Source organism: Netta rufina, assembly GCF_964035555.1.
Source record: "Netta rufina genome assembly, chromosome: Z".
Taxonomy (NCBI): Eukaryota; Metazoa; Chordata; class Aves; order Anseriformes; family Anatidae; genus Netta; species Netta rufina.
Genome location: NC_140126.1, coordinates 52,501 through 73,615, shown reverse-complemented (window position 1 = coordinate 73,615; position 21,115 = coordinate 52,501). Strand labels below are relative to the sequence as shown.

The following is a 21,115-nucleotide window of genomic DNA, read 5'->3' as shown; positions in this document are numbered from 1 at the left end:
TCCTGAAGCTTCCTCTGAGACTTTGCTAGTTAATATTTACAGAGTCTCGTGGAAATGCTTCATTAAAGATGAAACACAAAGTATAATTGACTGCAGTATGACCAAACACAACCAGACATTCTGGAGAAAGGCAAGTCCAACAAGAGCAACACAAGATTGTGGGAAAACATGGGGCATTAACTGCTCTGTACTGCATGGGGTCTTTGCTCCCTCTGTGCACTGTGTGGTATCTATGTGCATGCACGTTCCTTCTGGAGGCAACTCTTTCCTGCTTGGCACATTGAGAATCTGAAATTGCTTCAGAACAATATAGTTGTGATTCTCTGCTTGACTGATTTAGCTTAGCAGTTAAGTAACAGCTAATCTTTCAAAAGCACTGGGGCCTACTCAGAGAAATCCCTGTTGTCTGCAGGGATGGTGTGTCACTAGAAACAAAAACAGCATGAGGAATGCATCCATCCTTCACTCTCAGCAAAAAAGCAGGGAACGCTTGTAGCTGTGATGCCAGCACCTCCCTTGCAGGGATTGTCAGCTGATGAAAACCTGATGCTGAGAACAAACGGTGCCGTTCATCTGATGCTGCCATCCTCAGGCTGACTTTTATTGTAGATCAGTGCTTTGGACAACACGCTTAGGGCAGGATCCCCTGCTTCTCATTCAGCATGGCATACTGTTTTATTCAGGATATTAATATTACTGAATTTATTTTAAATTGGTGCTCAGATTAATGTAGGCTCAACTGGAAAATGCTGGCAGTCAGTAAGAAAGCATGCAGAAGAGGGCAAAACAGACCAACTTGATGCTTAGATTAATCTCCTTATCTCAGCAGGCAGAGCTCAAGGCCACAGATAGTGGTTATCTGGTTACTCTGTGATTACTCCTGATGTTTTTTATTTGTAAATATCTGCTTCTTCCATAGCTCAGGCAAACTTCCGTCACAGATACAATCAAAGCCTTATTCAGATGCCCCAGACTTTCTCCTTAATTCCTTTTCTTTGTGCATTATTGAGGTCTCTGTACATGAATTGCTCTATATTTTTCTAATCTACCTACTCCACATCAAGGGTATTTTTGCTGAATCCACAAGACAAATTCCATGGCATAACACAGTAGCAGAGCTACTGACTTTTTGACTCTCTGTCTCCAAGCCTCAATCTCTCTGTTTTACCATAAAAAATAAAGAATGTAATTTAAAGGCTTTAGCACCAGGAACTGGAATCTCCCACATCACTGATGATGGACACAATGGTTATTCTCACAGAATGCTTCTGAAAAACACTCCTGAAAAAATATGGTGTTGGGTGCAGGAAGACCCTGCAATGCACCTGCAGGAGACTGAACACTGTAGATCTGCAAGGCTCCCAAACTGTACTGCTCTTTCCTGGCATTGGTTCAACTCAAGTTTCTCCTCAGAAGCATTGTTATGGGCATGAAAAACCCATCCCTACTTGCCTGTGTGTGAACTTTTACTGCATGCTGAATGTCAGGGTAGTTTCCTTCCTTCTGCCAAAGGTCCATTACCTTGAGGCCCCTTCCCAGTGTCAGTAGAAATACTTGCTCAGGCTACTAGGCTGGATTCACCCAATGGTCAACTCTAACTGCTATGTCCTGCCCCAGTGAAACCTAGCAATTTGGGTGACACGTCTGTGGTCAGCTTTAGACCATAAACAGAGTTGTTAAGTCAGAACCAGTAACGTCACACAACAAAATGATTCGGTTCTTGCAGTGGCTGCAGAGAACAAGATGATGGCCAGGCCTGGCAGAATAACACCTCTTCTCTCACAAACTTACCTTTAGCTTTTGCTGAGGTGCGCACCGAGCTTTTCTTTCCTGATCAAGCTTGCTGCATAGGGAATCTGAAATGAGACAGAACCAAAACCACTGCTTTACACTGTAAGAATGCTGAAGCAGAAATGAAATAAAAATGGCCACGATTAAAACAACAGACATCTTAAAATCCAGTATAAAAGATGTCTTGTGATGTTTTGTTCACATCATTTGCTGACAAAAATAGAAAGACTGGCCATTCCTGCTACCTGCAAAATGATAAAAATCAGCTGTCTGTAACAAAAGGCAAAAAACACTGATCTCTGAGCAGCCAAAATACAGCAGGTTGGGAGTATGAGTCTTCATATATTTATATCGCCATAATTAGAAAGTTCTTAATAGCTATCTCTGACTTGCACCAATCTGAGGAAAGCCACTGAAGTGGAACAAATAATTAAAGGAAAACAGAGAACATCGGCATATTAGGGAACATGGTTATATTTAGAAACAAAGTGGGATGATGTGCTCACAGGCTACAGGGAATGCAGTAAGGGGCAGCTCTTTTTCAATGCTGGGCCTTTACAATGCAACAAAACTAAATTGCTCTGAGATTTCTCCATTAGCTGGGAATCCAAGTGTCTACAAATTCACTATTCTTCAGTGCTACCTTCTGGAAGAATTGCTGGAGGAATTCATGCTGGGATCATAAAATTTGTGTTCCCACACTCCCAGGTGCTGCTGCACACCGAGGTGACCTGCTTCTGCTGCCAGCACTCCGGAATATAGCCAGGAATAATGTCAAATATGTTACTGTGAGCTGATAAATGGGCTGAACTCAAGTCAGGAGCAAAGCTTACAGCTGCAGTAACAGCAAAGGGAGTAGATGGGCACATGCACTGAGTTCAAGCAACCTGCCCTGTGCTGGTAATAACATACCAGTACCAGGTGAATTTGCATCTGTATCCACAATTTCCCTAACGTGGATTCTTGTACACCCCTCTTCTGGTTTTATCTGCATCGTGCCCATGGTGTGTGAGGACATTTGTGTGAGTTGTGCTCAGCCTGCCTCTGGACTGCTGTAAACTGCCTGCCTTGTCCATGCCTGCCTTGGTAAGGAAAAGGGAAGGCTGGGTCTGAGAGGAGAGAAAGGGACATCTGCTGCTCAGGACCTTTGCTTCTCAGGAAAGGAGGTCAATCTGACTGAAAGACGCAGCACCAGGAAGAAGCTGTGTCTGTAAAGATGAGTTGTCAGACTGAACGAAAGCAGAAGCCTTTCACAGGGGGCATGCCACTTCCATTACGTGGTCCTGGGGAAAGGGAAATGTCTATGCACAAAATGAGAAGCCCAAACCACTGGTGACCAGAAGGAACCCATGATCTAGGTGTTTTGTCTGACTACTCTTACAACCCTGTCCTTCACAGAAGCTGAAAACTATCATGAAACTTGCTGCTAGATCCTCCCAAAAAAGAGCTCTCCCCTCCAGTGAGTCCTGGGACAGGAAAGAGTGTTTGCCAAGGGTGGAAAAATCCTCTCCAAACTGCACCAGAGAGAGTTGTGCAAAGAAAGTTTTCATCAGATCACCCATTGGCATGATTTACATCGTTACTTCTGAGATAACAGGATCGGTGTAAATCTGGCAGCAAAGGGAGCCACAAACAAACTGTCTGGGTAAGCACCTTTCAGCTGAGACCTGTGATGTTTCTACCAGCTGCTTTATTCTTCTCTCCCACTCGTAACAGCAAATAGGCAACATCAGTCTGCATGGCCGTCAATTATATAGGACATCTCCCAAGCTGTACTGACCTAGATAATACAACGGGGTACATTCTGTCAGAAATGTACTGTTCTTAATCCACTTTTCTGCTATATTTGGCACATCAGCATCTTTTCAATGTGTATTGGTTTGTCCATGCTCCTGGTAATAAGTGAAACTGAGAGGCATGGGTGTTCAATAGGGACAACGACTACTTTCCTCACAAGTTAAATCACCTACAATGTCATCTGCTACTTTTTGTGTTGGATGAACGTCTCGTGACTCCAGGGCTGCAGTGGAACAGTATTTAGGGCTGTTCATAACATTATGGTCCCCTCTAGTGCATCCAAAGTGAGTGCTCTGATGAAGATCAGCACTTAAATGGACATGAAGATCCAAAGTGCAGCCCCTTATCAAAGGCCACACACCCCTGCCAACAACACCAAAAAAGCAGATGGTTGTGTGTTGGGTTTTAAGCATCAAGCAGTACATTTCTCTTGATTAAGCCTAAGGAAATTAGAAGTAAAGTGCAATAGGAGCAGATCTGTAGGGTGCAGGAGAAAATCCCAGTGTCCATGCTGCATTTGCCTTAGGGTTTTCCTTCAGGCTGCCTGTAGCCTGAGCACTGACCATGCACTAAGATCTGGAGCACATTCAGTGCATTCCTGGTCCACACCTGCTTTTCCTTCATCTGTAAGGATACAGTTTGCAAGCTCTGAGTCTCTTCCCCAGTATAAGCAGATAGAATTGGGGATTCAAGTACAAAGCACACGCCTGATCCCTGCTACACGTGCACACAGAGCTGCTGCTCTACATCATCCTATTTTGGAGACTTTGCCTTCTAGGTGGGGTACACAATGACACATCACCCTGACTTTTATTGCTCAAACGGGGAATCTCCATTAGTCCAAAGCACTACCGTGTACCTACAAGTATTTGGTTAAACAATTTGCATTCCCAGAGAGCACACACATGACGTTTCAGTGGGAGCACTGTCCAGCCAAGACAGCCCTTCCAAACATGAAATGTATTTATGCAGGAAAGGAGACAGATGTGCAGCTGAACTGCCAGTGGAAAACTACAGCTTCTGCACATGTGGTGCTTTGGGATGGAATGATGTGAGGTATTACACAGAAGAAAAAGCATGCACTGAGCCTTTGACAGCTGGAGGAGGAATCAAAGTGCCAATAGCTTGCCCTAGAGGGAGGTCTCTTCACTACTGCCCCATGAAAGTAGTTATAGCTGTGCAGGCTGAGTTCAGAGACTCTCCTATCCTGTGCATGCTCATAGCAGCACACCTGCCTGCACAGCATGCATGGCAGTCGAGAGCCAAGACTGGAGAATGCAGTCTCTCTCCTACGTATTTTTACTGGAGCACATGAATACTACATTTTGCATGCAGGCAGTAGCAGAGGCTGGCTTGTGGCTCTTTGGTATGTATGGATCCTTTTTTTTTTAATCAGAATTTTTGCAGTTTGTAAAGTAAAGAAAGTTTTTGCCTTTTTTTTTTTTTTTCCCTCATAAAAAATAATTCCACAAGCATTCATTTCCTTTAACATTTAAATTTCCTGGAGGAAGAGGTGCAGCTCCATCCTGTTAGTTCAAGGTATTCATTGTCAAAATAAAGGTTTTGTTCACATGTCTTCAAAAAGCTGTCAGTGGAAAATAAAATTCTGGAGAATAATTCTGGGGAAAATAGTACTTGTTGGCTCACTTTTCTCTACACAGCCAGTGATCTGTATGCTGTATTCAGCATCAGAAGGACATCTTCCCAAATAGTGCCACCAGACCTGAGAACTGAATTCTGTCTGGAATTATGTATATGGAACTAAATACCATCCTTATTTAACTATTTAATTCCACACACAAAAAAAAAAAAAAAAGAAAGAATATAACAGAATATAAAGAAGCAAACCTGCAGTATCATCCCAACTGCTAAAGCACAAAAGAGTAAACTCAGAAGTAGAATGGAGTTTACATCTGCAAGACTGGCCACAGGTATATGGCTACGTACACACAAGCATTGAACTATGAGATAAAACATTGCTCCTTTTTTTTTTTTTTTTTTCTTCTAATGAAAACTGTCTTGGAGTCATCAACACAGAGTGAACACAGAGTTCCAGAAACATTCTTTTCTCTGTTATTATCTGGGTGTTAGTGGACATACACTGCAGCGAAGACACAGCTCAAGAAATCCCAGTGACATCTCGCTGTACTGATGACTGATGTTTGCCTCTAACATTCTTGTCAAGGGCAGTCGACCTAGCTGGACCATCTTAGGCAGAGGACCAAACCAGAAATCCCAGTAAAGCACTGCTATTTCCCATTTCCACTTCTCAAATATGGAGTGTCAGGCATACAGTGCCTGACATCTCTGCATATACACGTGATGATGTACATTAGTTGTAGTTGTACAAGGCACCAACTTTCCGTGTATAACAAAAAATAGGAACTAAATCTACTGTTGCTTTTCTTAATAGCAGTAGGACTCAAAGGGATACGATCTCATACCTCTGAAGACCTAGGAATACCACCCCATGGAGGTTTTTTTTTTTTTCTTTTTTAAGAAGTCTTTGTCAATCTTTAAAGAACAGGCTGAAAGATGATGCAGACAGAAATCAATTTTTGCAGGCAGATAGTTCCTGATTTATTTTATTGTCTGCCTCTGAAGAACAGAGTTCATTCAAAGTAACACTGAGGGTCGGAGGCCATTAAATATTAGAGTTCTAGGTGAACCCAGCTTTGAGGTCAGAGCACTATTACCAGCCCAAAGTCAGGGCAGTAGGGAGATGGTCAATTCACTGGAGTGAATACAAAAACCAACCAAACCAACATTTTCCACTTGAATAGAATGTCAGAATAATTCACATTTCCAGCATGTCTCAAAAAGCTACTGCCTTTTATCCCCACATAAATGTAGTGTGATTGATCACTACCTGATCTTAGCTATCTGAGTCACAATGGCAGGATGACAAACCCTTTTTTTTTTAGCCTTTCCTGATGGATAGGCCACAGCTCTGGTTTCCACCTGTGGACAGCATTTCCTGTGAATCTACAAGCTACTTTTAAAAGAACTCTAACAAGAAATGAAGAAAGGTCAGCCTGTTTGCAGTAGGTTTAAATTTGTTGTTTAGTGATCTACCCTTTTTTTTTAGAGGGTTTCATAAAAACATCAAAGGATAAAAATAAGCACACCAGAAATGCTGCTTCTGATCTGTTTCTTCTATAAGGAAGGCAGGAAGGAAGTTCATGCTTTTTAAATTTGATCCACTAACACAGTTGCCCAGAAGACAAGACCAAACAGACACAGAGACTCCAGCAGGAGCTAAATCAGTACTATGCCAGGGTGGTTGGTCTGTCCTGACAGATAAATTCTGGTTGTAATGGACAGAAACCAACAACTATGAAGCCAGGTGGGCTTTGATGAGGCTGCACCATGTGTGCCATGTTAGACTTTACCCCAGTCGCTGGACAATGATTTCTTCTCAGTGGCCTTTCAGTGCAGCTTAATTCTTAATTAACAGAAGGTGGATAGCCCATGCCTGAAGCAGGACATGACCTCTGAGTCCATGCACTGTACTTAGCCTTTTTAGGAGACAATGCTTTGAGGAACGAAGAAAAGAAAAATGCTCTCAGTGATTTAAGATCTATATTCTTGTTAAATACTCTGATTGATTGCTCCTTGGCACTTGGCCGAAAGCTTGGCACACACTTGTTTGCAATGCTTCCTGGTAGCTGCTCCAGGCTCTCTGACCAAATCCTTTCTTAACAGAAACAGCTAGTGGCCACACAGCTCCAGCCACCTACTGAGCCTGGTTGTGTCCGAAGAAGTCAATACCCATTTCAGAGGATGTAACAGAACAGATCCCACCCCTCTGTCTTCCCAAAGATCTGAGCCTTGTTCCTGACTTTCAGGAAGACATAAAATAATTTTTAAAGGTCCGGAGTGGACAAAGCATTAAAATTACAGCTCATTGATTAAACACTGTTTTATCCGAGGCTTTTATTGAAGAACGTTAAACCCGTGTCAGGTCCCGGCTGCTGTGTGCAGTGATTGCAGGCTAACAGCAGAGGGCACCTGGAGCCCGAGCCATCGCCTCCCAGACCTGCCAGCCCAGCTCAGCCCAACTTCCCTGCACGTGTTCACTCCCGGCAATTTGTCACCACGTTCTGCATTGCAGTTTCACAATGTCATTCAAGAACTGTGATGAGGAAAAAAAAAATGTGTTCAATGTTAAGTATGGGCTGGGCACAAAACGCTGCTCTCAAGCAGCCTTTCAGTTTTTGTTCACATCACAAAGTTGTAATGTTTCTCAAACAGATGTCACTCCTACATTTTGCGTGCAGTGTTAAAAGGCAATCATATTTGGGTAAATTTTATCAAGCATAGATTCCGTTTGCTGTATTCCAGAACTTTTCTGACACACCAAACGCTCACAGGCAGTTTATTGCTGTGAGTCTGACTATTCTCTTACTCAGCAAGGGGAGGCTGGAAGAATTCCAGTTTAGAGACACTGAAATCTTCGCTCTGGCAAAACACGCATCTGGTATATGCTTTTTACAAGAGTGCTTTTAAACAAAGAGATGCCTTTATGATCATGTGTAAGTGTTAAGAAAGAACTAAATTAAGTTGTATATTCCCTCAGCGGTGAGAAGAGCCAAAAAAAACCCACCACCAACAAAAAAACCTGAGTCATTCATATGAGCTTTAAAATAAAAAAAGTAATTAAGCCAAATTCTGTAGCTACTTAAAACAGTAAATTCTATGTTTAATCCTATACAGGTATACACCTATGAAGCTGTAAGTAAAACTATGATTTGAGTATGCATTAAAAACTTCCGCTTTTCTCTTTGTACTCCAGTATTAATGAGAAAATTAAGTGTGGGCAGCTTTGTGAAAACAGTGATGCAATGTTCCAGGTATATACAAAACAATCTACTGCTGTTAAAAATGATAGAAAAAATAAGTCAAAAGAAACTGCTTTTTAGGTAACCTGCCAAAAGATTTAATTCGTCCATGGCATAAACCAAGAAGGCCAATGGCGTTGTATCATTAGCACATTCAGGTCATTAATCCTGAAGCCAGATATAAAGATACAGAATACATGCACACAAACTTAAAGTAACTGCAGGGATTATCACATCAGAAGTCCTGACTCCATTTCAGTTATTAACCAAAACATCGCTGACAATTTCTGCACCCAGCTTAAACAAACACCCTAGTTATTTGCTGCGGTCTCTCAGTTCTTCATATGCAAACATCCTTTTATTGGTCTCCCTGTTGCATTACCTGCCTTGCCAATATCAGGAGGGATACCCAAATGCAAACATAAGGATTTACTGGTGCTTTGGCAACATTTCTATTAACAATACTGAAGTCAGGCAGCCAGTGAGTGAAGAGGTTCTGAACGGCTGGTACAGTACATTAAATGTGGAAACTAGTTTCTGTAAGTACATTCAGGCAGCTCTGTTTAATGATTAAATGACTATTAGTCTTTCTGTAGCAGGTACCACTAATGAAAAGGGTGTGAATTACAAGATCATATTTCTTTTTCTGCCCAAGAAAGAGAACTATGCTTAATCTTGTGATTTCTCCACTTCTTGTTAATTTGAGAAACCACCACTGCTGGCTCGCTGAAGGCCTGGGATATCTGCTTTCAGAAACAACTTCATGGTTCTGCCACAAAATGAATGACAAAGAAGATCCATTCATTCTCACCTTGGGAGGGAGACTTAGTTAGCTTCAAGTTCAGCTGACACGAGAGATAAAGGCTGAAGTGAGCCCACAAACTTTGTGCTTAAATGTACTTCACAGCAGGAGCTGGACAGTCACCTGCCTGAAGTCCAAAGCATCAGGGGAAGTGCTTTTCAGGATGGCATCCTAATGACCATCTTCTGCAATTTACAGATTGAGCCAAGCTCCCTGCCAGGCATTGAGAGACCAGGGGGAATGCAGAACAACTGGATATGTTAAGGAGTGGAGACCAGCAGCAAAAACAAATCCAAAGATGTTCTGGACTCGATTTTCTCCATAACCAATCTCTTTCCAACACCCTCCATCTCTCATTGAAATCTCTGAAGTCAGCAGGAACAGAGAGCTGAGATGTTCAGCAGCTCTAAAAATAAGGCCACTCCTAAATGCCTTTAAACGTAGGTGCACACACTTGACAATCCTGGCCTTCAGCTTCATTTTTATGTTGTAACCCATCAAGTAGGAAATGACAGTACAAGAAGGCTGGATGACCCGCACCCAGCCCCAGGGTCTGTGACAAGCACTAGGAAAATTTAGATGCTTGAGCACAGGGTTGATTCAGACAAGTGGAGATCTTTGGCAAGCCTGCCTCAAAAACTGTTGAATGTCAGACTGATCACAGAAAAAGCACTAACAAAACAAACACTGCCTGACAGCCTCCCGTTCACTAGGATGGCTGGCTCGTAATACTGCATTTGTGCTCCACTAAGCAGTATCCGAGTAAGAAACAACTTCACATACTCCACTCTTTGCCTGTTTTGGATTCAGTTAGCTCCTGAACTCCAGATTTTCAAGACAGGACACTGGTATGCAAGGATTCGGAGCTGCACTAGCTCACTCACACACACATGCAAAATCCCACTTGATTTTAAAATAAACAAGCAATACAGCAAACAGCAATGTGTACATACACTGAACTGCGTTTTGGCAACTGGATCCTTTACTGCTGAGTTAAGCACTTACTCTAATGGCTGAAATTTGAAAAAGACACATCCTAAGGTTTATTTGCCAGGGCTGAACTGCACCCCTTGGCAACTATTGCAAGTATCTAACTGCTTAGGGTTTACTGACTCAGTCCTCGTGTTTCTCTCTGAAGGAGCACCTCTCGGTGTTCAGTCAACACATCCCATTTAGTTGAAACACGAAGACCCATCTGGTTACTGTATGAAAGTAAATCTCCAGGTAATTAGACTCTAAACCAGTTGAGAACTGCATGCTTACATCCTGCTAAGCATAAGGTAATATGAGCTCAGTAACACTGCATCTGCATGGCTTGCAAAGGAAAGGCTTGAGGAGTGTACTTAAATAAAACCAACACAAAGTGATAGTTCATAACATTTTTAGTAGAATATAAACTTACAATTTGTAGCTGCTGTACCATTTCCTCTCTGTATGCCAGCTCCCTTTTCATCTGATCTTGAAAATTATCTATAATAAAGAGAAGAAAACAGTAGATGCAGTAGTTAAAACAGAGACCACAGTAGAACTCATATAAATCAAATGAAACCAAATACAACCACTACTGAGGAGCTGTGAAGTACCACAAAACCCTTCACCCAACTAAAAGCCTAACAAAAACTTCTTATCTAGTAAGAGACACTGTAGACAACAGAAAAGCTTGGGAAAAATGATTCAGCTACTTCCTCGGCTAGCAAATGCTAAGGTTCTGCTGCTAACATTCATTCCCACAATGATTTTCTCAATGGGCAAGACTCTGCAGTCATTAGTCAAACTTCAACAGACACTGGAGAGAACAGCAAAAACTGCTTTGCTTTGGTATAAATCTGTTGACATCAATAGGGATGTCCAATATGTGAGAATAGAAGGCGTTCAAGGATGCAGGGTTTGATTTGTAGTTCGTAACATTGTGCTGACGGCTTTGAACACAACTCAAAAAATTAAAGTTCCTTAAACAGCGACGTGGAACTCAGATGGCAAAAAGTCTTTGAAATACAGATCACAGCTTCCATGACAGCTGGGTTACTGCACAGGCCAGCCTTCAGCTTTGGTAGCTCCTCCTTTCCTTATTTTCCTTCACTGTAACCATTTCAGACAAAACTTCATTTAGATAGAATATTAGCTGCTGGCTTGTGATTCAGAGCATTGCTGTCAGAGGGTGGGAAAAATAAAAATGTAAAAAGGAAAGAGTTTGGAGAGTTTCAGAATGATAAAGACGCGGGTGCAGCGATGGACTATTAAATGTAATAGGACAGAAAATCCACTCCAAGCAACACCATTTTAATCCAGGAGACAGAATTCTGTCCCAGACCATGGGAGCAGCGAGGTGAATGCCAACAGAAAACAGCATGGGGCACCTCAGCACACAGAGCTGGCAAACCAGAGTGGGCTTGCCGAAGGGCATTGCAAGGCCAAGGCAGCTAGAATGGCTTATTTACAATTAACAATTACAAGACTTAAACAGCCACGTTGGCTGTTGGGACACAAACCCAGGACGCAGGAAGGCTGGGTTCAATATCTGCTCTAGTGGGCTCCGTGCCTGTGTCTCGCCATGCCTCATTTCATCACCAGTAAATCAGGAATAATAGCGCTGCTTCATCTGCCAAGCACGTTGGAAGGATTAATAGATTAAATGACTGTGAGGTACTTGGATAGTGCAGTAATGGGAGTCACAGAAATACCTAAATTGCTCAGAAAGGTTTGAGGCCAGGTGAGAGTATGTGGCTTCTATCAATGCTCCGCGTGCTGGGACCTCACCCACTCCCAGGTCAACCCCACAAGCTCACCACAAAAGCTCAACCCCAAAATCACAATCAGGATGGCAGAGAGCAGCTGTGGCACAACACGGTGGAGTGGCAGGATGTACCTTGCCCATGGGGAGAGTGGATGTGTGCCCACAAAGCGTGGGCACGGGAAAGGGCTGGAAGAAAGCACAACGGGGAAGAGCTCTGTCATCTTTCATGAAAAAATTTTGCCTTCTCTGAATGAAAACCAAAAGCTGTTGTTTAAAAGGCAAGGAGGCACTTTAGGATGACAAGAAAATGTCAGTGAAACAAAGAAAGAATGAGACGATTTGTCAGGCTGAAACCATCAGGAGTCCAGCGTGGCCACATTCAAAAGGACATGGTGACATTATCTTAATGAATTTCTTCAGAATTCAAACAAAATTCTGCAGATTTTTTCACCCTGATTCCTCTGTTCCAACTTGACAAGTAAAGGAAGCTAACACAAATAAAAACAGATTTGCAATTCTTCCCTTGCTTACCAAATAGCCATTCAGTACAAAGAGGTGGCAGTCCCCTGTTCTGTCACCGAATGCTGACAGCGCTGTGCTACCTGCTATGTGGATCCTTTTCCAGCTTCACTTTGGCAGGAGCAGGCTTTGCAGAGAAATCAGCCTCATCTCCTCAACACCTTCCTCCCTGACTGCCCCCTCGCAGCTTCCTCACCTCCCAGAACAAGTGGCTCGGAAATCCTGCTCAGCCCTGCGTGGCAAACGCCCAGACTCACTGTGGAAATGGGGTTAATGGTAAGGAGAACATTTTTTCCGGCAGCATTAACTGAGACTAACTGCTTACAGACAAAGCCTGGCAATACCCAGGAGAAAAGATATGAATATTTAAAGAGTTTTCTTAACACAAACTTAAATACTTTAACTATCCAGCCTACGTCTCTGCTGTTTTACCGCCGTGTTGTTAAATGCAGCTGGACAAAATGCGAGCCAGCCAACGCCAAGGGTACAACCAGCGCAGGGCTCTGGGAGAACATGCTGCAATATATGCAGGTGCATATATTCCTATCAGGTCAGCAAATTCTTCAAGAGGTTCTTTTGCTTTGTGTTGAGAGACTTTCTAGGCAAAGAGAAACCTTACCTGCAGCTTTCAAGCGCATTAGTAATATAAAAAATTAAGGTGCAAGCAGCAGAAGGCAAGGTCTGCTGCTTTATAAATGATCACAGCCATACCTGAAACAGGTCAAGCCACAGAGAAGCGAGCAGCATTCTACTGCTGAATGAGTTGGAAATAGGATCAATTCTCATTTAATAGGGATTTCCATGACAAGAGCATGGAGACCAAAAGCTGTTTACACATGAGACTGTATAGTGGTGCTGTGGGTGGTGGTTTGATGCTATTCATGTTGACTGCTCCCAAAATGCTCAGTTCCAAATGTGAGACCCAAAGAAAGATGACTTTTGAGTTAACTCCAGGTAACCTGACAAGAACATTTTCTAGAGACATATAGCACCATTTTCCACATCTCACATGTTGACTCCCTGCTGAAACAAGGATGAATTTTATCTTTTATAAAAGCGATTGAGAAGACTTAAAAGCCAAGCGCCTCTCCTTTACCAGCGCAAAGTACAGTGAGAACCACCAGCACCCGAGAGTGAGAATTACCCTGGCAGTGTGTTTCTGTCCCCAGCAGCTTTGGGACTAGACAGAGGTTCAGTCCCCATGGCCTCTCAGCCCCCTGCCTGATGCTGCAGTGACCTGGACTGGGATATAAAGCCTGTTACCCTCCAGCTTTTTGCCCTCCTATAGCTTCAGGCATTTCCAAGCCACGAGCAATACAATTTTAATTTTACCTCCACGTTCCTTTCACTGGTTTTCCTAATATTTCTCTCCCTAGCTCCTTCCTATCCACCACCACCACAGGCCGTTAGTAACTTTGCCAGGAAAACCTGGCAAAACTAAGAGCTCCTAACACCCAACCTGAAGCAGCAGCCCCGTCTAGCAGCAAGAGCCTGGAGCAGACCTCATCTCTTTCAGTGTAACACATACTTCTCTAAGAGGGCATATCTTGGATTTTACACTTACTTGCTTTACAAAGACCTATTTTCTTGTTTTATTACATGGGGAAGGGTTTTTTTTTGGTAAATCTAAATCTGTAAATAGGTTTTACGGTCACTTACATATATTGTTTATAGCACATTATCTGTTTTCTATTTTAATCCTGAAGAAAATTGACCACTACTTTGTGGTACGTTGAAACCACATATTTTTCAAGCCGGCATACACAGTCGCCACTTCCTTGGTTGGCCGTATGTGTTCTTTTCTTTTATTTGAATTGTATTTCATGTGGTTTAATTGCAGTGTTTATTTACATGGCAATGACAGAGCATTAATTTTACTGTAGAAGAACAAAAGGATAAATGAGTGACCTGAATGGCAAAACTCCAAGATGCCATTTCACCAATACCACACATCAAATATTTTGATCTACACAAATTATGTGAAAATTACGTCACTCCCAAACCCAAGTAATGACTGAATTTATACTGAAGGATGAGGTTATCTCCTTTCATTAATATCTATACCACCTCAGGCTCTTCTTTATTTATGAAGTTTTCAATATTTGGGCTAAAGATGGAATCATTTCCAGAGACCTGCCTTGCACTTTCTTACTTCCCTGAACTTACCCTATCTGATGCTACAGAAAGTGGGGAAACTTGTTCTTTAAATAACATGAAAACACCATCTGTGTTCCCACTTTTTCTTCTGAGTCAGAGAGGTGCAACGTTCCTTTGCTTGCAGCAGTGATTTTTGTTGTATTGTTTATCTCAGTGTACTGGTCATGTTGTTTTTTGTCCCTAGAGTTTTTATGAAGAAACTTGGAGGTCTAAAAGAATGGAGAGTTTCTGAACTCTTCAAGAAACTATGGTAAACCATCATAAGGGTATTCTGCCCAAGTGCTGCTGAGATATTTCAATCATGTAGGAGTTAAGAGAAGTTAGCAAAAGGCAGAACAAGCTGACAATTAGTCTGGGAAGGCTTTAAATATCTATCCTGGTTTGCTGTGAATCATACAGTGCTTCATCCATTTCTCAAAGGAAAACAAGGACAAAGAGCCCTCTCAAACAACACATCTCTAGAGGAAAAACCCCAAATGTTATTTCCACTCCTTAAACACACTCCTTAAACTCCAAATCAATTCTCTAGCATCAGCTAGGACCAAAAAAAGATGTCCATAAATTACCCTGTCTTCAAACGCCTACAAGAAGCTGGTTAAGCAGGCTGACATCCCTGTGCCCCAAGAAGTCCCCCGCAGGTTTCTCTATGTGCTGGAAGACCCCCTTCCAACAGGCTTTAAAATATTTCTATTAGATCTGGGATCAAAGCTCACTGGAGGCAGAGATACTCCCAATTTTCTACCCCTGAGGACATGCTGTTTTCAGTGTTATTAAATCCAGTCAAAAATACACCAAGACAGACATCCAGCTTCACATTTTCTCTATAAGAGACCTGCTTTGGTAGCCTGAAAAGCCACAGCAGACGTGCCATCGACCTCAGCAGAACTAAGCCAAAAATCCTGGCAACACAACTGAGAACATACTTCTCCCACTTTTAACAGCCCAACAACAACCAACAACCCACGAATAACACCAAAACCACAGATAAGTGTCTTACTGAAGACAGGGAATGACGCATTTCCTTTCAACACTTGGAATTCCTGTTCTAGTCTCCTCCGTAAGTCAATTTGTTCAAACAAAACCTTCTGGAGTTCCTCTAACAAAGAGAAAAGTGCTTTTACTAATCTGTATAAATAATTCTTGAGTGAACATTCATAGAGCAATTCATTACTATAAGACAAAATATTTTAGCAGTTATAAAAAAAAAGTGTTGCATAGACCTACAATAGATTTTGTGCAGAAAGCCATGAATATAAATCAATGTAATATATTATTTTAAAGTATTATATTACAGTGTCATGTATTGATTGATATATATGCATTAATCTCAATTATATCCACCCAAAGGTCCATATATTATTCATATGTTACTTGACAAGCTTAAAATATGGTGCAGAACAAAAATGCCCCCTATTATCCTCATATTCTATTAAAACAAAGAGCAGTTTTATAACGTAAGAGGCCCTTATTTATTTTACCTTTCCCCATGTTTTCTACATCCTTCTTCAGTGAATGAGGTGGGTTGGTTTCTTGTGTGTGTTCACCTTAATAAAAGAAAGAAAAAAAAGTTATTGATTTACTGATACCGTTTTCCATCAGTATTGTCTTTACTATGCAACTGCTCCAGAGAATATGAAGCAAAAAAGGAAAAAAAATAAAACCAAAGAAAGAATATGATTCAGGTTCCTTTACAGCATCCAAGTGTCATTCACAAACAGGACAAGCCCTGCCTGAGACCTCTGAGGTTCTGGCTCCTCTCAGGGTCTCAGGCGTGCTACTGCACTCTGCTCAAATACTCTGCACTCTTGGCTCCAAAAACACTCTCTGTCAAATTTTACTGCTTAGACACATTTTGTGAACACAGCACATCTTTGTGTGCCTTGCAGAAGTGACTGCAGGACTTGCATTTGTTTCTAGTTCAGTAAAGTGTCTACCCTACCACTGCTTGCTGCAGACGAAACTTGAGGTCTTGCGATACCAAGGAGAGCTCCTCTTCCACGTATTCTGCTAAACTGATCCATGCTTTCACTCCAACGCTTCCTGAAGATACTCAGAGATTGACTAGAAGTGAGCTGAGAAAGGGGCAGAGCTTTGCCTACAATCTCATCTCCTCTCTTCACAACAGGAAATTTATTCTTTCTAGCTGGGTAGGATCCTGTTCCAAAATCCTTTTGCACAAGCCTCTTTGCCTTCATTGTCTCTTTAACTTTATAACCTTCTACAGCTCTATGCCAAGGACTTATTATAACTGTAAATAATTAACAACAAGCTGAAAAAAAAATTGACACCAGCTGGATTTGCATCTAAAGAATACACCTACGAGGTCAACAAATTCAGAGACTTCTGTCTTTGATTGCTTACATCGCTCTTAGTGATACAGTAGTAAAAAAAAATCTAAATAACAGAGTTGCACTATTTCTCTCTGTATATATTGCTTCTTTCAGCCTTTTCAGTTACAAATAAAAACCAAGAAAAAAAAAACAAGCCACTACCAAGAAAAAAAATGCCTTCACAAGGTGTTATATTCACCTGGATGACAGTTTGACTTAAATACAAATCTTCTGATAGAAGGTTTTATTTTAATTATCCTCCGAAAGTGCAAATTTTTCTTCTAATTTCTATGAGCAGGGTTTTGGAAAAAAAAGCTTGGAAAACAATTTTTAAAAGACAAAATACCACTCTTAATGAAATAACTAGGAGGTTTTTTATTACTTACAGTTGAAATATAAAAGGACTCTCAATAATTAAGAAAATATTTGGTAAGTAGTCAATTATTGAACTAATTGGATTAATTCTCACTTTTGTCCAGACAGTAAATGCACTTCATTAAATACTGTTGAATAACCACAGGAAAGACACACATGTAAAGCTACTCATTTATTTACATATTTGGAAGAAAGAGTCATGGAGCGAATTTCTTGGTTTGGGGGAAAAATAAAAAGCTATAGCCCTGAAGGAGTCACTGTATAACAGGTGAGACAGCAGCTACTTAAAAAACTCATACTGTCACAATGCATTTGGTAGTAGGTTGTGACAATATGCAAATCTGAAAGTTGAATTGGAAGGTCTTGTTTCATATGCAGTCAGAAATCTTTTCACAAAGCATTTATTTCTGTTTTTAAAAATCGATGTATTCTTATACCCAGTAAACCTTGAAGTCATAATATATGAAACATATCCAATAGCTATGCATTTCAACATCTGCTCTCTCTTCTTATGTCCTTATTTAAAATAAAAAAAAAAAAGTAATTGAGGCATACACATTTACACAACTGATACCCGATGCCAGCAAGTCCATTTAAAAAATCTGTTTACGTAACACAATTATACAAATATCATTTTTGTATTATATTTGGTATAAACATATAAACAAAGTAGTTTTCCACAGGTAAGCTGTCACACCACATTAAAAGAAAAACAAGCTTGAAAAAAAAGAAAAAATTATCACTTTTGGGGCAGCGTTTTGAAGCATTCCCATAATGCAAAGTGGCCTTTTTATTAGTTTAGTTAACATAATCCAGTTTTAAATAGGATTGATAATAAAAGAAATATTGTGTCAGATAAATATAGAATGAGGGTACGGAAGAAAAAAGGAAGGAGTTTAGGAAGGGTATTTATTAAATTATAAATATTAGTATATTTTCTCCAAACAATTCAATCTTAGCCATTCTTTTCTGAATGTTTTATGTGCAATTTTGAGGGAGAACACTCACAGACAGAAGGTATCAGAATTCTTCAAGAGTGGGAAGAGAAAGGGGAAGAGATGAGATCCTAGCACAGAGCATGGCAGCCACAGAGACAGCTCTTTCTCAGACGCTTGGTTGAGGTTTCAGGGCCGTATGGTTTGAGGCTGCGACTCTCTGGGGCTTAAAGAACTTTTTACATTAAAATAAAAATAGGGGTGTGTAGTACGATGAAAATCTTCTCCAGTATCTATAGCCTCCCTACTAAGCTCCTGAAAAGGCTTATTAGAAAATCTACAGCCCTTGCCTCCCAAATAAGTAAAGAAGAGGATGGGAAAAATGAAGGTATTTAAAGGCAAAACCCAGCACATCAGTTTTAAAGAATCAACTGCATTTTTAAACTGCTTTCTGATGTTCAAACAAGGCCTTGACATTATTATTGTTAATGGTGATAATGACAATAATCAGATGAGTTTCACCTTTCCAGTCCCCCTCAAAATGATAATCAGGAAACTGCTCTTCTCAGTTTTTCCATACTTCCCAGAGGCCTCATCATGTGTTGTGTACTGTTATACCTTAATTGAAAGGGAGGAGGTATTGAATATTTAACCAGCTTCCTTTCTCTTAAATGTTAATTAAAAGCTAAATAGGTGTTTAAAAACAAACAAACAGAAAGCCCAAAGAATTTTAATCAGTCTAAGAAAAAATCGCTTCCCCTCATAATAGCTCCACCATAACTCTCTTGGGCCTTGTCTGCTACACACAAACTTGGGCCTGCTTTGTAGCACGTAAAACAGAAGCACTGAAAGCACTGAAAGCTGCTCAAACCCCCTCTGTGGATACCTAGGGTTTGTTTCTGAGAGGTTCAGCTTTGGTTTAGTCAGAAAAATTGACCTGTACCTCAACGGCCTGTTGGACAGGGGCCGGAGGGGATGAAGTATCCATGGCCACTCTGCACTGCCTCTGCTAAAGCTTTCGCTACCTCTGTTCTTGCCAGTTAGCTCGGGTTCTTTCCAATTAGCACAGACATTTTTAATCTGGAATAAAAGTGGGTTATATTTCGGGGTTACACAAATGGCATCTTTATTCTTGAACATGAACATCCACCCATGGAGGAAAGGAGCAGTGGTGTCTGTGGGTAGGCACGCCTCGAATTACTTTACAATGCTCCAAAAACACAGGAGGGCCCCATTTGTACATCGGCACAACCTCAGCTCTTGGATGCCACCATTTCATTAGCTCTGCACCCACTGGAGTAGTTAAGATTTAAATTCTAAAAAAAAAAATAAGCTGTCTGTGTCTGGGCATCAGCCTTGTTATTCCTGGACAACACTATGTACCGCAGAGTGCGCGTGGCCTGCAGCTCATCCCTGTGAGGTGAATTTCACGGTGGGAAAGCCTGCAGCATCGATGATCTACAAGGACCAACATAACTAATTTTATTTTTATTTTTATTTTTTTTTCTGGAGAGAGTTCTGTGCACAGTCACAAAGACTGCGGTGGTGATGATATTGGTATCTTCTGGGTAGAAATATATATTCATTTAAAAAATATAGGCAGATGTGAACCGGCAGACTTTGAGAGCTCCAAAGGCTCCATCTGTATTTACAATTAATTACTTGCTTTAGGACACGCACAGTTCTTGCGTTTGTCCTGAAGAAATCCTACCAAAACACACCCTTACTGAAAATATTCATGCATCTTGAATATTCATGCCACATTTGGGGGATGAATAATCAATAGGCTAATCAGACCTTTGGAAAATATGCCTATTTTAGGAAACATAATAAGCATATTTTAAGTGCTTTTCTATACCAAGGCTGATATACATGCCTTGCAAAATCTGGAGATTCAAATGTTAATTTGCCCTTAAAGTGGTTTTAACTTTAAAACAAACTAGTTCTATTTTTGCAGATATAATAAAGCCTAGTTTGCAACCTCCGTTTAAAGTTCAAAACATGGACATGAGATTTTATAATACCTGCAAAATATCTCTAATGGAGATATTTTAACAGTTTGGGGATTTCAAACTAAACATTCAAATACTGTGAATGGTAAAAAAATATGAAATTCTTTAGACAACAAATCAATTGGCTTTTGGTCTGAGCCACGGGCATACATCTGGAAAGTATCTCACAACTTTATTCTGGAAGCACAGAATAGTATAGGGCTAGAACATTTCTAATTTTTATTTTTTTTTTATTTTTTTTTTTTTAGTGGAAGGTGAGGTTCTCACCAGCATCTAGAAGCCGGGTGTTAAATAAAAAAACCCACACGCGAAAACAACACTGAATATTGTGAAACTTGCAAAAATAAAGAAATTCAACAATATTCTCCCCCTTTATTAATTCAAAGAGAGCTCCTAAACTTAGTAATAACAGAATAGAAAAGAGACAGGAATACTACACAAGGACCCAATCCTACTGCCTGTCTGCACTTTTGTCTGCTGCGCGCATCCACGTACTCACATGCAACCTTATCTATTAATTTGCAGTATGGGGTCTCAAATTTAAATTTCACCCCCACTACAACTTTAAACTTCTTTGCTTTTTGGCAAACCTTTTCCATAATAAATTTTATGTCATTTACCTTCTGGATTCAGTGCTTTACCACTTACCCCCGTAAAGACTATACATATACAACAGTCCAACTTGCCATACCTAAGACATGCTGCGCTGTTTCCAGTCCTCTACGAACTACTGTAAATCTACAGTAATTGCACTGATATTTTGAGAGATATTCTGGATGTATATTTACGAATAAATGAAAGAAGAATCTGGCTCACTGTTTC

At 40.8% G+C, this 21,115-nt stretch overlaps 1 protein-coding gene across 1 annotated transcript in view; it reads right to left on the bottom strand.

Annotated features, from left to right (window-relative positions):
• Positions 1-1,793: 1,793 nt before the first annotated feature.
• SKOR2 (SKI family transcriptional corepressor 2) overlaps positions 1,794-21,115 on the bottom strand; it is a gene marked incomplete at both ends in the record, with an annotated part of 25,029 nt that continues 5,707 nt past the window's right edge. The window contains 4 exons of the mRNA XM_084305675.1: positions 1,794-1,856; positions 10,634-10,701; positions 15,639-15,737; positions 16,120-16,185. Of these exons, the coding sequence (XP_084161801.1) occupies positions 1,794-1,856; positions 10,634-10,701; positions 15,639-15,737; positions 16,120-16,185 (296 nt within the window). The remainder of the gene's footprint in view (positions 1,857-10,633; positions 10,702-15,638; positions 15,738-16,119; positions 16,186-21,115) is intronic.